Consider the following 16,849-nt stretch of genomic DNA (forward strand, 5'->3'; position numbering starts at 1 on the left):
ATTCACAAATGCCCCCAAAAGATGTGTAGTTGTTTTGAGAAGAAATGTAAAGGCCAAGAAAGCCTCCGCACGGTGACAAGCTGGGCAAAGAGAAGCCATTGGTCTGGCTTTACTGCCAGCGCTGCGTTCTGGAGGGGACTCGGAGAACACTGGTGGTGGTCCGAAAGGGTGTGGAAGTGGGGTATTATTTTATGTTTAATGTCTTCCTCTAAAAGAAATGTAAATTTTACTTAAGGAAAAAAATTAAGAGGAGAAAAAAAAAAAAGATTAATCTTAGTGCTGGTAATTTGCTGTTTCCTCTGCATCCGCTCTGGGGGCCGTCGGGACCGGGTCAGGGTCAGGGCCAGCACAGCCCCCTTCACGTTCCGGTTGCCTTCTTCACGGGAACGTCACGGGAACGATGCGTTGGTTTAGATACACAATTAGTACAAATGTGAGCGAGGTCACCGTAATTGGTAGTTATTATTGTTTGGATAATGGACATCCCAGGTCCGCTCAAACAGCTGTTTTAAAAAAAAAGTTGAGAAATAGGTGTGAAAAAACGAGGAGGAATAAAATAATCGCTTTACAAACTGAAAAAAAAAATGATTCCAGCAAAAAGCGCGTTTCTGAATCTCGCAGAAATAAAGCCTGGAGCTCCTGGTCTGCGCCCACCCTCCGGCACAGGAGCTGGCGAAGGCAGAGCTGCTAATTCTGCCCGTCTCTGCGGTGTCCTGCCCCTTCCCCGGCATCCAGCTGCGCGCACAGATCCCAGAGCTCTGCAGGAAGGGATGCTGTGAGCGGGCCAGTAGCAGACCAGTAGCAGACTGGTCTGGTCCTGGATCCATGGGTCGCTGCTATGCTCAGATGCCTTAATGAGGCAGGCTTCTGCGGTCAGGGCTGCTGACAGGAAAGAATAAGGGGAAAATAAAAATGTGCGTAGGGAAGTATCGTGGGAAGAGCTTTCCCCAGCGTGCATGGGCTCTTCATGTCCTGAGGACAAAGTTAGAGGAACTCAAAGAAATAAAACCTCTTGGCTGGCTATGACAAATCGTAGCATTGTTACATTACATTTAATGTATTCTAATTGACTCTGGGTTTGTCCCCCGTCGGTTTTATAGTGCTGTCATCTGGAAGACAAAATATAGAGCTGCGCCGTCCCAGCAGAGCTGTGCTTGGATCTGCGCTGGTTGGATCGAGAAGACCAGGCTTTTTGTGAACTGGATAATTACCCTGTAAATGAACCAGAGCAAATGTAGGTTTGTGAAGTATCTTCTAATGTGAGTAAAATACTGACTTGCTACCAGTTAAGTTAGCATGAGGCTGGATCATGTGGCAAATAGCATGTGAAGATGTAGTTAGACTGTATCGTCAGACATATGTACATAGGGATCAACTTGATACCCAAAAAATTAGTTCCACCACATGGAATAAGTTCTTGACTCCGAAGCAGATACTTGGCACCGAGCAGATCCTCTGCTGCTCCAGCCGGGGAAGTAGCTGGTAATTAGAGGCTCATCTTCTGTGAATCAGCCACAAAAGAAAATGAGGGCACATTTTTTGAATGGGCTTGATGAAAGCAGAGGGATATTGGGATTAGAGATTCTCGGTTTCTTCTCCGGGTTTGGAGAAGGGTGCGATTTGTCATGGTTCCCTCTGAACAGCCATTGTTGGTGCACCCCGCCTGGTCCTCTTCCCAGCTACTCCATTTCTCTGGTGGTTGTTGGGGTTTTTTTTGTGTGCAAGATGACCACTGTTCCCAGTTCCTCCTGTTTTCCTCCCCATTAGTGAAATTAAGGGAAATTCCTTAGTAGACAGAAGACCCCCTTTATCTTTGAGCTTTCTAGTTCTGTAGAACAGTTTTGTGACTATAGGACTTTCATCCTGAAAACATGTTGCAGTCCTGGGGGCTCGTGTTAGGAACAGCCAGCTGTAGCTGTTACCAGTACGTAGCAGCTTTCCTCCTCAAGTACATTATCTTATTACCATAGATTTAAATATTTGATTTACAAAATGTTGCTGCCTGATAGTCCAGTCGTATCATATAAGGCACATCACAATAGATACCGAGTTTAAAGATTGTTTTAAATGGCTTTAATACAGACAGAGGTCAGAAAAGGCAAGATAACAGCAAAAGAGGCTATGTCAAAAAGTAATTAGAGCAGGACAAATGGATTGTGCAGGCATGTCGAAGGCTGTTATTTCTGTAGGCAGTGAGTAGGAAAGGTGTTAATGTAATGTGACAGATCTGGAGCAAAAATGAGGGTGCAGGGAAAACAAATAGGAGCTGACCAATGGAATGGTTTAAATTATGAGGTCTGCTTTAACATAATTTGATTACACATGAAAGAAATGTTTAGTGTGGTTTCTTTGAAAATCTAATTGTCTTAAATACTGCACGTTCAATTCAGCCTTTACACCCAAAGCGGCCATCCCCGCTCCGCGGCAGCCTCGCTATCTGTCAGTAATAAGATGCGAACAGTCCGCCTGGGTAGCTTCACAAACAGGGAGGAGGGTGGAAGATGGCTTTCCCCCGTGTTAGTCTAGTGGAATGGGCTGTTATTTGCAGTCACGTACATCTTAATTTGGGACCTCGTGCTGGCTGGGGTGGGTGGTGTCTGGGGCCTAGGAGCTGCTGGTAGAGATGACGTGAAAATTGATTTTCTAGTTTATCAGAAGTTTATCGGTTTATCTAGTTTATCAGAAGGAAAGGGTGAGGATCAGGTTTAGCAGAAGGAAGACGGGGAGGTAACAGTTATTTTTTCAGGGCCCAGTTCAAAAGTGAGAGCAGTATTAGTAGGAGGGGGGTAGCAATGCAGACATGCCCCGGAGTTCCAGACTGCTCCAAAGGACTGGGTAGAATAAAAAGATGTACTTTCCTGAGCACTGTCCCCCGCTGTGGGGTCATGCTGAAATCACGCTGCCTGCTGTACTCATAAGGGTTTGACTGTACCCGGAACAACCTGGGCAGTTTATGGGAGTAATTCTCCAGCGTCTGCAAGAGCAGAAACTTGGAATGATGAAAGCATCTTTCCTAAGGAGCCACCGATGAAGCTTTGAGCTGGATGCTTCGCTTTATGGCTAGACAATGAAAGGGGGCCCAGGGCCCACAAACAGCCACGCTCATGGGCAGCCAGGCTTGGCATTGACCCCTCACCCTGTGAAACAGTGCCGGGGTGTCACTGTGCCACCTCTGCCGTGCCGGGTGTCTTTCCTTACTGCTCTGAGTCCCTCTAGAAAGAAAGCTGAATTTACACAATTTTTTTTGAGTATGGGAATTTTTCCTGCCCCGTGGTCCGGTGTCATCTTCTCTTTCCTTAATTGTCCTCGCATTTCTGAGAAATATATTTTCCATGGACTTCAACATCTTGCAATTTCATTTAAACTTGACGTCATCTCAAGAAGTAGTTGTGGTTTATAGATGGATCAGGTGAGATACATTCAAGGTGGTAAATCATTCAGTCTTCCAGCTGAGGAGGTGCTGGCAGAGTTAAGGACAGAAGCTGGAAGTTCTGGTGTTGTTCTTTTTTTTTCCAGTGGAATATGCTGTTTTGTGAATGGAGGTATTCTCGGCCTGGGAACAATTTGGAAGTCTGTGGGTATTGTCAGGGTAGAACCAGACAGTTTCTCCATACTTTTATTCCCATTCTTGTAAGTTCTGGAAGGATATTTCTGTTCAGGTTTTCCTTTTCTTATAAAACAAGAAAATAGCATTACAAACTTTGAATTATAGAATGGTTTGGGTTGGAAGGGACCTTAGAGATCACCCCGTCCCACCCCCTGCCCTGGGCAGGGACACCTCCCACCAGCCCAGGTTGCTCCAAGCCCCGTCCAACCTGGCCTTGAACCCCTCCAGGGATGGGGCAGCCACAGCTGCTCTGGGCAGCCTGGGCCAGGGGCTCACCACCCTCACAGCAAAGAACTTCTTCCTAATATCTCATCTAAATCCCCCTTCTTTCAGTTTAAAACCCTTCCCCCTCATCCCATGGCTCCCCTCCCTGCTTTCCTGGAGGTTAAATGTGATACTCAAAGAAGATTTGCAGAAACGGACGTTTTAAAGGGCTACTCCTAATAACAGAAACGCTAATTGCAGTAAAAATAAAACCCAGGGGCCAAGCAGCCCTCCCGCCAGCGGGACTCAGGTATGTGTGGGTCACCTACGGAGGGTCAGGGGAAGGCGACAGCGCCGTGGGGCGTTTGGTGGCAGCGCGGGGGCCGGGAGGGCTCGGCGCTCGGGGCGCAGCTGACGGGTTTCTGCTGCCGAGGACAGTAAAAGCTGCCGTGAAAGGCTCCGTTTCTGCCGGGAGGGCTCTGCGCTGCCCGGGGCCGCGTCCGCCCTGCGACACGGCCCCGCCGCCCCCCCGCCGCCACCGGCGGGTCGGGCTGGCGGATGCTGCCCCCTCCCGTCCGCCGCCCGCCGGGAAACCTGCGGCGGGCCGGGGCGAGCGGGGGCGGGCGACGGCCGCCCGCTGCGGTGGCGGCGTGGGCCAGCGGGTCGCGGCTGGTGGCGAGCGTGGGGCGGGGTGCGGGGTGCTGCCCAGGGCAGCGGGACGGGGTCCCACCTCACCCCGGTGCGTTCGGGGGAGCGCGGCTGGTCAACCTGCCTTAGGGCCAGGACCTGCCTTAGGCCCAAGGACCAGAAGCCGTCGGCGTTTTCTCTCTCCCCGTAGAACGCCCGTGTTTATCTTTGCCCTGGTGACAAGCGATGCTCCAGCCTTTGCTCAGTGTCACTGTCATGTCACGCACCTTCCCATTGTCTCCGCGTGGTTTCCGTGCAGTGTCACCTCTCCGTCCCCTCTGCCGCGTCCCACCCGCGCGCAAGAGGTACAGAGCAGCCGGTTAGCTCGCAAACAGGCTTTGCCCCACGCTCCCAATGGTCTAAAGCAGCTGATGAGCAACTGCAGTCACAGCGATGTGTTTGGTGCAGGTACAGAATCTGCAGGTTTAGTTCTGAAGTTCTTTTTCCTCTTTGTTTTGTTATCTGACCTGAAATTTGAGGAAATGTACTCTCACTGTGTTTTTTTCTGGGGGATACCAGCAATTGTTGCTGCCTGTTTGGAAACAATGCTCAGAATGATAATAATAACAACAGTTATAATAACAAACTGTTGGTCTGTTGTTATTATTATTAAAAATACAAGCAACTGCAGCAGTGTAGTTGGTACAACTGCAGTGTATGTAAGTTGAGCCTAAAATAATCTTTCGGCTTTTCAGTTTACCACTTAAATGCACAAAACTTTCCCCGCCTCTTCAAATCCGGGAGGTACTCTGCCTTCTGACCCGCACGCCTTTCCTGTTTCTGCATCCCACTAAACATCTGCATTTTCTGCCCAGGCACGGACCCATTTCGGGTTTGGGTGAGGAGATTTCCGTCCATTTGTGCAGGCGCTGGTGCTGGTGGGGTGCACTGGTTCTGTGGGTGGGATATGCTGGGACGGAGCCCCACTGTTTGCCCGGGGGCTTGTCTGCCTGAATATTGGCCCTGGGGGAGAAACGACCAAGTGCAGAAGGAGACAAGGCGGGTGCAAGGGGGGATCGGGCCATGCAGGCGCCGCGGTGAGCCGCAGGTGCTGGGGTGCTGCAGGGCTGTTGCTGGTGACGGGGACCCAGCTCCAGGACTTCTCCCTGTTTTCTGGAATGATCTGAGGCTGCGTGGCTGATTTGGGTTCCTGGGAGCTCCGGGAGACGCGCTCCCAGAATGGGCTGGAGGCATCCCCTAGGAAGGGAAGCGCTTTCTGCAGAGAGTTTAGAAAGGAGCTCGATTGCCTGCTCATAGAAATGTAAAGCTTTTCACTTCGCAATTCTCCTTTCTTGTACTTGCCCACTAAGGCAGTAAAACCATATACTTCTCATGCCTACAATCCCATTTGTTTTCCTTTTCTCCTCTGAAGGCGACCTCTCTAAGGAGCCCTTAACCTCCCCCCTGCCTTCTCCTCTGTCACACAGAGCTGCTCTCGCTCTTTGTCACCCATCAAGCACGATGCAATGAAACGCTTCTCGCAAGCCATTCAATAGACTGGGATGGCAAATTCAGTGGCCAAGAAAATAAAAATATAAATAAACAAATAAAGCTGGGAATTTCATAGAAGGATTCGTTTTGCACAACAACCTATTGAACTAGTAAGAAGGAGGAAAATGCTTAATTTTATGCGCACCAAGTGAATACCTTCATCAGAATTACTAACGCCACAGTCCTGGTGTGTTTAACGCTATGGAGCAGAGGAATCACCCACATCTGTTATTAAACCCTTATCACAGGACTTCTCGGAAGTCAGGCAGATGTTTATTATAATTTCTTGCAGTTCCTTCCATAGCTTCTCTAAATAATGTTATTTTATTTATTTTTTTTTCTGGGAAATATCTGTATACATCGAGTGAGGGAATAGAGTTTTGGGGGAGGTATGTGCTGTGTTTACCTGAAACCCATTCCCTCGCTGCAGTGGCTGGAAGTGGTAACGTCCGCAGCACTGAGGCTGCTGAGATGCGTTAATCTGAGATTATACCATTTATTCAGCTACATTTGCAAACCAGCCTGATTTTGGGGCGGGGGGCTGCTCCTGACAACCCACACGGGCTCAGGGACATCGGTGCTGCAAAAGGGAGATGCTGCCAGGGGCACCTTTGTGGGTAAAATATAAACAACACCAGGGCTCCGGTATTTCCTGATGCGCTCTTTGTTGCTTGGAATCAAATCCACTCTAGTATTTTAGTTGGTCGGTGGCAGGCTGGGTTCTGTGGAGGCAGCTCTTGGTTTAGTCGCCTTCAGCTCCGAGATGCGCTCGGTTTTGTTATCGCAGCCCTGACTTTGTTCATGCCACAAAGGGGCCGATGTCTCAAACTGCGTCGACACAACAGAGCCCCGATTGTCATGAAAATGGGCAAAGCCTCACTGGAGCCCCAGGAATTATGGAAGGGTGGCTGTGGGTGGGAGGGTAAGGAAGGGCTGGCCCCATCCTGGGGCCACGCGGCTCTGCTAGCCCCGCTCTGCCCAAATTTGGGTTTTGTCATCAAAGTTTTTAGGGATCAGCTGTGACAAGTGACGGTGTCTACAGACAGCATCCTGGAAGACCGTCCCTGGCCTGGCCTGGCAGTGTCTGACCCGTGTCGGCACTGGCTCGTGACTCCAGTTAGGCTCTGAAAAAGTCAGTCTTTTGGGAATTCCTTCTCTCTGGAACGGGGGGCTCTCAGAGCGCCCAGCAGTGCCCGCTCTGCTCTGCCTGCAGCTGTTTCCCGCAGGCAGCCTGGGAGAGACACCCGCGCTCCCAAAGCAAATAGGGAAAACGTTCTTGAGAAGAAGGACCTAGAAAAAGGACTAGATGGCCTTCAAGGGTTCGTTCCAACCCAGACTGTCCCATGATTCTATGCAAAAGCTCTCAAAGCTCTCCTGCATGTGTACAGGATGCCTTTTAAAGCGTTCCACAACTCTCATGCATAGTTTCCCTTTCTCCTGCCACATTTATAACCTGTCATCTCCTGCTGGCTGGTTTGCCTGCCACCACACTTCACTGTCGACAAATCGCAGCAAAACTCAGTGTTTTTCCTGTCCTCGCTTGCAGACAAGTGACCCCGTTGGCAGCGGGATGAGGCGATGCTCTGCACACCCTGGAGATCTCCCTGTGCCTCCTCTCGCTTCCCATGCCCGTCCCTTGTGGCCATAGTGTCAGGACAATAAATCTGTTGCAGGCAGCGGTGTCACTTGTCCAGTTTTTGGCAATGGTTTTGCCTTTTACCATTGTGAACTGGTGTCATTCTAAAACGTTAGCTCTGAGTTACAATTTGCACCAGCTTTTTCTGTTTGGGGTGGGAATTGGCCCATTCAGGCTAAAATAAGAACCAGCCACTTTGTTTTTCCTTTTACCAGGCTTGCTTTGGGGCTGTTCGGTTCAGACAACGGAGTCAATCTCTCTTGTCTCTTTGCCTGCCCTCTGCCCGTTCCCAGTTTGGCCGTTCATTTTACAGAACGGTTCCAGATCTCTGCAATTATTTTCTTGCCCTTAAAGATTTATTATGGACAAACTGTGACGTGTATTTAATGTGAGTATTGAGTAATTTGTAAGATTTGGGTTGTTTGGCCAATTATCCTTTCCCCAGCCAGGTTTTGTCTATACTCACAGTTGTTTCCGAATTAGCAGGGTTTTTTTTGGCGTATCTCTGTTGTGAGTCCCAGCAGAGGTTGTGTGAACAACTTTGTGTTGGCCTGTTCCCCTGAGATTAAGTTGCTTTAATTCAGATCGCTGTGTCCACATCACAGCGCGGTGTTACAAAATAAGCACTCTGCATTCTGGTCACACTTCTCCGAGGGGTGCCGGGAGCGAGCGGAGCGCTCGCATGGGATGAAGAATGTGGAGATTTGGGAGCAGGCACAATTGCAAGCAGCTGTGTCAATAGCGCAGCCGGGGGATGGCTTACCTTGGCCGTGCGCGGCGAGGGCAGGGAACGGCCCCTCGCACAGCCCTGCTTTGGTAACCTCCGGAGTGAAAAAAGAGAGGTCAATCCGAAGAGCATGTCAAGGACCGACACAGCATCTTTACAGATTTACAGCACAAGCAAACTGGAGAACTGGGCTGGTTTGCCACAGCTCGCTCCTGCGCAGTGCACCTGCTCCCGCAGGAACGCTGGGTTGGAAACGGGATTGTGAAGGACAGGATCACTGAAGGGCTGGGATGGCAGGGACCTCTGAGACTGCCAGAGCCCCCTGCCCACGCGGGGTCAGCTGCAGCAGGGTGCCCGGGAGGACGCTGCTGAGCTCTGCTCTTGCCTGCACACGGGGTTATTTGCACTGCTGGATGTCACCAGAAAGCAATAAAATTTCAGGCTTGGGATGGAGTGAAATACGACCTCTTTTGTTGCCTCTGTGCCTTGTTTATTTTAAGTCAGGCATTTCCCAGAGCATGGTTGAGCCCCGCGGTCCTCAGGACGAGGAACGGAAGCAGACTCTGAATTTTGAGCGGAGTGGGTGTAGACATCTGGAGGACAGGCTGAACTGGGCAGAAATGTCTTTGGCCATTCCCTTAAATGCTTTGGTGTGGTGAGCGTTGGTTTGGGCTTGGTCAAACCCAGTTGGCAATTGGGACGGGTTATTGGGCACCCCATGTTTGCAGCACTAGGAACACATGAACTCTGCAATATCCAAGGCTGAGTTCATCCCAGGAGGAGGATGAAGGAGCAGAAGAGCTTCCTGAAAACATTCACTGCTGCAGAGAAACACGTGGCTGTATTTGACGAAGAACTCACTGTTACCGGTGCTGCCGTGGTGGTACCTGTTTTGAGCTGGGCAGCTAAATCAGCCACGGATTTATTGTTAGGGAAGTTTGCAGAGCCACCGAGTTTAGAGTCGGAGATAATCTGCCTCAAGGAGGATGAGCAGCATGTTTTTTTTTCTTAGGGGAGAGAGAAATTGGCAAAAGATGAAACATACAATGTCTCATGTAGGGTTTTTCATTATAGTGCAGGTTTTCTTGTTGGAGCTATGGCCGGTGTGGTTTTAACTCCTTTCTAGCAGTAGCACTGCTGAAACTACTTCCATTAGGAAAGTGAACGCCAGCTGACAGGCAAGCCAGTGTAGATCATACTGTGAAGTTCTGATCATTTGACTGACCTTTGCACTTGTCCATCACCAGCTGCCTGTGCACGTGTGTCCCCCCCCCCATTCATTGTCTCTTGGCGCTGCTGTCCTTAGGCCACCGCTTGGTTCAGGCCACTAGAACTGGGTTGCACGGCTCCCTCGTCCCCGTCGGCATTGACCACACCACTGCTCCCATGGGACATGCTCCTCTGGCGAGGAAGACAAAGTGAGCATCCAGTTTCCAGCGTCCCATCCCTGTAGGCCGACTTGCGCAGACCCCGAGGAGGAGGGCTCTGGCCCCCTGCCCCATAGCGACCACCACCGCAGCGCTGAGTTCCCAGTCCCGCGGGAGCTGGGAGTCCCAGTCTGTGCTGCCAGTGGGCTGTGGCGTGGGCTGTGCTGTGGGCTGTGGCGTGGGCTGTGGTGTGGGCTGTGCCGTGGGCTGTGGCGTGGGCTGTGCCGTGGGCTGTGGCGTGGGCTGTGCTGCGGGCTGTGCCGCAGGCTGTGGTGTGGGCTGTGGCGTGGGCTGTGCTGCGGGCTGTGCCGCGGGCTGTGGTGTGGGCTGTGGCGTGGGCTGTGGCGCGGGCTGTGGCGCGGGCTGTGGCGTGGGCTGTGCTGTGGGCTGTGCCACGGGCTGTGGTGTGGGCTGTGGCGTGGGCTGTGCCGCGGGCTGTGCCGTGGGCTGTGCCGCAGGCTGTGGCGTGGGCTGTGGCGTGGGCTGTGGTGTGGGCTGTGCCGTGGGCTGCGGCGTGGGCTGTGGTGTGGGCTGTGGCGTGGGCTGTGGCGCGGGCTGTGCCGCGGGCTGTGGCGTGGGCTGTGGCGTGGGCTGTGGTGTGGGCTGTGGTGTGGGCTGTGCCGCGGGCTGTGCCGCGGGCTGTGGCGTGGGCTGTGGCGCGGGCTGTGGCGTGGGCTGTAGCGTGGGCTGTGGCGTGGGCTGTGGCGTGGGCTGTGCTGTGGCGTGGGCTGTGGCGCGGGCTGTGCCGCGGGCTGCGGCGTGGCGGGCTCGGCGGGCCATGGGCGCGGGAGGGCTCGTGGGCAGCGCGGTGCCGTCCGTCCCTCGCCCGCGCTGGCGCGTGCGGTGCCGGTCGCCCGGTGCTGCCTCTGTTTGCCCAGCCGTGAAGCGGGACCCGTGCACCCCCAGCTTGCGTTTCAGTGGCGATTAAAACTATTAAAACAAATGGGGTTTGGGCCAAGAGCTGTTATCGGTTTGAGGAAATAATTTTCCCACTGGAGATTCCTGTTGTTTCCTGCCCTGTGCGTCAGGCAGACGGTGCTCCCGGCGGTGCCGGCCGCTCGCTGGGAAAACCACCCAAAGCGGGGCCGCCGCTCCCGCCGCCGCCCGGCGAGGACCGGGGGGGGGGGGGGGGCGGCCCCTGCCCGGCCCTGCCCGGCCCCGGGGCGGTGCGGGGGCGGTGCTGACACCCCGCTCGTTAGCATAGGGCCGGCCCGCGGGCGGCGGCGATGGCCGAGCCGGGCTGCTCGCCCGCCCGCGCCCTGCCGCCATGAGGCGGCCCTAGAGCGCGGCGCCGGGGGGATGAAGCGGGACTCGACCTGCATGGAAGGTGAGCGGGCACCGGCGCCTTTGTGCGGGGAACGGCCGCCAGCGCGGCCCCCGGGGAGGCGGCCCGTCCCAGCGCCCGGAGCGGCGGGGCCGGACCGGGACGCGGACCCGCACCGGGACGGGGACCCGCCCCGGGGCTGCGGGAGGGAACCGGCCGTGAAGGGTTTTCCGCTTTCTCTCCTTTTCCGCGGCGTGCGGGGCCGGGCGGCTCAGCCTTCAGCTGCCGGCGGGATTATGCAATTTTTTAAAAAAAAAAAAAAAAAAAAAAAGGTGGGGTATTAGTTTGTTTTGGGGCTTAATTTGTTTATATTTTAAACTTCCTAATCCCTTTGACCATCTGGAGGAGCTTTTTTTAGTATCGTTAATTATTGATAGTATCGGGGTCATGTAGGCACTTGATAACGCAGCTCCATCTCTCCTGGGACTAATACTAGTTCACAGATATTTTACAGCTTCCCCCCCCCCCCCCCCCCCAACCCCCCTCCCATGATTGAAGACAGTGGCAAAGCTCCCCTTCAGAACAAGGGAGAAATATTTAAGGCAAGCACATTGCATGTTTGGGTAACACGCATTTTGAAAAGTCATTATTTTCAGTTGTGCCTAGGCCCTGCCTCCTCGCAGGGGGCTGGGGGGGGGGTGTGTGTGCTGGGGCTTTAATCTTACGTTTTCTTAATTCTGCATCGTTCTCTGTCGTTGCATATCTAGGTAATTTAAATAGGTCCAAGAGAATTATTTTTAGGGAGGCAAGTCGGCTTTTAATCTTACTGCTTTGTAATGTACCAGTTTTTTTTTTTTTTAAATAGAGCCTAAACCAGGTCTGAATTCGGAGCGTATGGCCATGCTGGAGCAAGGGCAGGGGACCGTGCAAAAACCTTTATTTTTCTTAAATTGGATTAGAGAAAGTTGATCGCTCGGGAGAGTGACTGTTCACGGGGAGCGGGTCTGTGAGCCGGGTGAGGGCGGGCAGGCGGTGGGGACCCCCGTGTCCCCCCGTGCCCCCCCAGCAGCTGCCAGAGCCGCTGGGCTCTCGGGGGCACATTTTGGCGCAGTGGCTTTTGTTCCAAACTCTTTGTGCAACAACTGGCTGGAGTGAAGGATCAGGCCCTGTCCCCGTCCCCCCTGTGCCGCACAATGGAGCGGGGCCAGGGGCTGGCAGCGTCCCTTGTCCCCGGGCCCGCTGCTGCAGGTCCCGCAGGACGTGGGTGCTGGGGGGCTCCCGGCCCCTCCGGGAGAAGTTCCATTTCCCAGATGAGTTTTTGATATGCAAATGGTGGTGGGTCCCAGCCCGCCGCAGGGAAGGGTGATGGGTTTCATCAGCTGCACACTCTTGATTTATACCTACACGAAAAAGAGCAACCGATGAGGTTTGTTTTTTTTTTTTATGAAGGTTTTCTTTTCACTGAACTCTTCTTTGGCAGACACAAAATCGGTGTGGGATAAGATTGGGAGGTTTGGATTTAATTCCCGGAAAGAGAGAGCAAAGCTGAGATGTGCTGGCCATTTCTCTGTCGCAGCGTTTCTCTTTTCTTTTCAACACCCGGTTGGTGCTTTTCAGAACGCAGCCACGCTCTCTGGGGCTCTGTAGGCAGAACATCTTTTTACAGTACAGAGAATAAGGTTGCAGCAGCCTCTTTTTTTTTTTTTTTGTTTTTTTTTTTTTTGTTTTTAAAGGACTTGAGGAGGCTTGTCCATTTAAATTAACCTTTATCCCAGCTGGGCACACAAATGTTTTTGTTTTAGTTCACAGAGGGTTAATTCTATTCAGGCCCTGGCCATGGCCGGCCTGATCCGGGCAGCACAATCTGCTCTTTGAGCCTGGCCTGGCTGGGCAGGACGTGGTGCCTTCGCCCCCATCCAGTGTGGGGCTGGGACCCCCATGGCGGGGACTGGGGGAGCAGGGCGCCCCGGCCCATTGTGTGCCCGGCCATGGGCTCGGCCGCCCAGCTTGCCGCTGGCCCGGGGAGGGGCCGCCCAACGGAAAATTTAATCCCTGTGTTCATCGATTATAAGTTGAAGAAAAGCCCCTTAAGCGAAGGCGGCTGGTTTTGGGGGGTGGGCTTGCTCAGACAATGCAGCGCTCGGTGGCACAGGGGGAGTCACCCCAGTTCTCTGCTGGATTTAACAAGATGGTTTCTTGGAACTAAACATTGACAATGAAAAAAATCGTTAGGAAAGATAAGGAGGGGGGGAAGAAGCCTTTAAGAGGTTTGTTTGTGTTTGAGGCATCATCAGAGGCGAGAGGCAGCGGGATTTGGTTAGGATTTAAGTAACACATGTGTGAGATCTCCCCCCCCAGCCCAAGCCCGCTCCCCCTCCCCAAACAGCTGGTATTCAGCAGCTTGAGATTTAAACCCAGCTAAAGGCTCCTGCGGGGTGTGTGAGACAGGGTGAGTTAATCACGAAGCAAATAAATGATACGCAGTTGAAAAGATGTTAAATACGTTAATGAATTGCGGTGCTGAGTGTCATCTGTAAGCTCTTTTTGTCAGCTGCAAAAGATTTTCTTAGCTGTAAATCATGTTCTGTTGTATAAATGGGAAGTTTTGCAAACTGCAGCTTTCTGCGTCCTCCCTCTCGCTTTCCAGCAGGATGGAATCCCAGCACCGAGGGTTTGTGCCTTCACTTCTGCCCTCGCTCTAGGAAATAAAGTCTTTGTTTCTGCGCCGTTATAAAGCACCGATGTTGGAAGTAGCGCGAGCTGGCTGCATGGACGCTTGGGCTTGTTTCCGAGGTTAATCTCTCGCAGGGCGCTGTAGGTGCATCTGCCAGGTGGGTGCGATCCTTCTCACAGCTGAGGGAGCTGCTGGGATGAAGCCAGCGCCTGGTTGTCCATCCCCCCTGGCCCGTGGCCGTGCTGCCCTCGGCCACCGCTCACTGCGGAGGGTGGGCGCCCGTGGGAGTGACACAGGTGGGAGCGGTGACAGAGGCTCGCTGCGGGACGGATGGGTGTCCCCATACTTTAATTTACTTGCTATGTATTTTATATGCTTATTCATGCGCTTTAGTGTTTTCTGTACGTGTCTTTGCCGCGTGCTTCAGCAGGTTTGAAGGTGTTTCCTTTTGGAAATTCATAAGAATTTTCTTTTTAAAATTATCAAGACTACTTCCGCTGAGGGGAAAAATAAGTCTTTCAAGAATTAAGTGTGTTTGCCTGATAAAACATAGACAAGTAGAGATTTCTTCTCTATCTCGCACCATCTTCTGTGACTCTTGTGTAACATCATCATATTCTTGGAGAATTTACATTGTATTAAAATGTGGTATGAAACCTACCATGACCTTTGAAAACAATACGGCCTTTAATGTGGCTTCGGGGAGGGGTTAGCGAGGGAGTAGCCATAAAAATCTTCAGGGTTCAAGATGAGGTTGAGATTTTTGTGAGTGCTTTTGTCGTAGCAGCAACTGTTTGATTTAGTGGCCCCTGCTACAATGGGTTGTGAGAACAAAGCCAGAATATCCCGTGTATGAGTTCGTTAAATGTAAGACATTTAAAATGTCTTATCGGGAAAATTGGGGGGGGGGGAGGAGGCTTCCTCAGGCCTCTCTCTGAAATAAAACATGTGCAAGGTATTTGGGGAAAAAAAAACCCCCACAACTTCTTATCAATTGCTTTGTTTCCTAATCTGCGTTGTCTTGTATGGCTTTTGAAACCAGAGGGATCACTGAGATGAGAGTAACAGAGCCAGAGCTGCTTGCTTTGAGATTATTATACTTACTATGTGGTTCGATATTCTAGTGAAACTTCAAGGTTAAGGGGGTTCAGAGCACCCCCAGTGCAAAACTGCTTTAAATTTGCTTGTGCTTTACCATTTCTGTAAAGTTCGCTGCGATTCCACCCCGGCTGTCCCAGCGTTTGCCTACACAAGGCGCTTGCATTAAGTAGGGTGAAAAATAGCAAAGGTCAGGAGCCAACGAACCCCTGGGCCACAGCGGGAGCATCCCGGACCTGCGCACGGTTCCTACGGGGCTTTTTTAAACCTCTCAAACCCTGAGACTTTCTGTAGGTAATTATTTTTCATCTCCCAGTTTTGTTTGAGCGGCAGTTTACGGGGTGTAGGGGCACCTCTCTGGTCCTTGGAGGTCTGTGTCTTTGTTCCCGGTGTGTGCCGCTCTTCTACGGTGAATTCTAATCTGGAAGTGCACCCAATTAACAGTTTCTGCGGGGAGGCATGTGCAGTTATTGTGGCAATGGGGCCATTCACACTGCCTCGCCATCACCCTGCTCGCGGGGAGATGGGGAAGGATTCTGATTCCTCCTCCCTTTCATCATCCCGGCTCCCCGTGTTTGCCGGGCCACGGCCCTCCCTGTTCTTCCCGCAACAAAAAAAGCTGTGCCTGGAAATGAGCCCTCATTTCTACTGGGGGCTGTCGGAGTGTTGGGGTGAGGAGGGAGCCCTGGCATCCCTGTGGGATGCTGCTGTGGGATAGGGTGATGCTGCCGCGACACACCGTCGCCCCTCTGCCTGATGCCATGTGTATAAGCCGGTCCTTTCCCAGCTCCCCGGTTCCGCCCCGGCAGCAAGAGCTGACCCCGGGATCCCCCAGCGCCTGCGATTTATGGCACGGCTGGGGGGGCTGAGGCTGAGCTGAGCCCTGCAGATAGAGGACTCCTCTGTCCCAGGCTAATCCCTGGCCCCTCCCGGCCTTATCAGATGGCTGAGGGTGGAGATTATGCAACTGGCGACTACAAAGTCATGTTTAGCTGCTTCCCTTCGGCGAGATGCCCAGATACCCCCGCGATAGCCCCGTCCTGAGGGGTACTAGCATTCCTGTGGGGCTGCGCGGAGCACATACCTGAGGTGGTCTGTCCTGTAAAACTGGGAATGTTTTGGCGCGGTGATGACACCATGACCGTTTCTTTAGTTAAAGTTTGTGTTTCCTTTATTCATCCCTTTTATTTTAAGGTTTTAGAATAATCGCAGTGAAATTTGCACAGCATGCAAATTTGCACTTTTCTGCATTAGCAAACCTTTTAAAGATTAATGCAGATTGCTTATGGTTTCTACTGAGTTTAAACCATGGAGAAAGCTGCTTGTGAATAACAGCAGCTGGTTTAGATTTTTACTTGGCTTGTGTAACTGAAAACCGGTTTAATTTCTGATCCTAATCCGTTTGGCTCCTTTATTTCAAGTGTGTTCGCATGTTCTCCAGTAGTAAGAGGCTACACACTGGTTTGTCAGGTTGCTTAGGCTTTATGGAGATCGGAGGGGACTTCACTGTGACCTCTACCCCCTGCCGCTCCAAAAATCCTGTAGATAAGAACACCTTTGTCTCAGAAAACTCCCTGGGCAAATCGAAGTGACGAAAACCAGGCTCATGTTGTCTTGCTGGAGTGAGTTGGAACCAGCTCATCGTCCCCAGCCGGGCGCTCTGGAGGTTGGGTTTCTCCGAGGTCTGTGTCATTTCCCTGGATGATACAAAAATGGGAACAAGAAGTGCACTTCTGTGGCCCTGTCTAGTCTGACTTTTTGGTGACTCATGGCAGTGCGTGGCGTGTTATAAATGAGAGAACCTCGCAGTGCAGAGAGGGGAGCCCTGGACGGGGCAGCGGGGGTTGCTGGGGAGGCGTGGGGGGGTCACACCAGGCTGGGTGCGGGCTGGTGTCCTTGGGGTCTGCCCAGCTCCCTGCACCCAGCTGCTTCCTCCTGACCCCCTCCGGCTGGGTTATCTTTTTGGGAGTAATTGTGTCAGATGGTTTCTCTGTTTTGAATTTGTGCTCTTCTTTTCCTCCTTCTTGCTTTTCA

The 16,849-nt window shown here is 52.4% G+C and overlaps 1 protein-coding gene across 6 annotated transcripts in view; it reads left to right on the top strand.

The window, feature by feature from the left end:
* Positions 1-16,849, top strand: part of NR6A1 (nuclear receptor subfamily 6 group A member 1) — an 89,446-nt gene that overhangs the window by 49,173 nt on the left and 23,424 nt on the right. The window contains exon 1 of one of the 6 annotated variants that reach the window (XM_063353049.1): positions 10,997-11,106. The exons of the other annotated variants lie outside the window; for them this stretch is intronic. Coding sequence (XP_063209119.1) covers positions 11,079-11,106 — 28 coding nt within the window. The 5' untranslated portion in view covers positions 10,997-11,078. Of the gene's footprint in view, positions 1-10,996; positions 11,107-16,849 lie in introns of those variants that run through there. 6 annotated transcript variants of the gene reach the window in all.

Source organism: Chroicocephalus ridibundus, chromosome 15 (assembly GCF_963924245.1).
Source record: "Chroicocephalus ridibundus chromosome 15, bChrRid1.1, whole genome shotgun sequence".
Classification (NCBI taxonomy): Eukaryota; Metazoa; Chordata; class Aves; order Charadriiformes; family Laridae; genus Chroicocephalus; species Chroicocephalus ridibundus.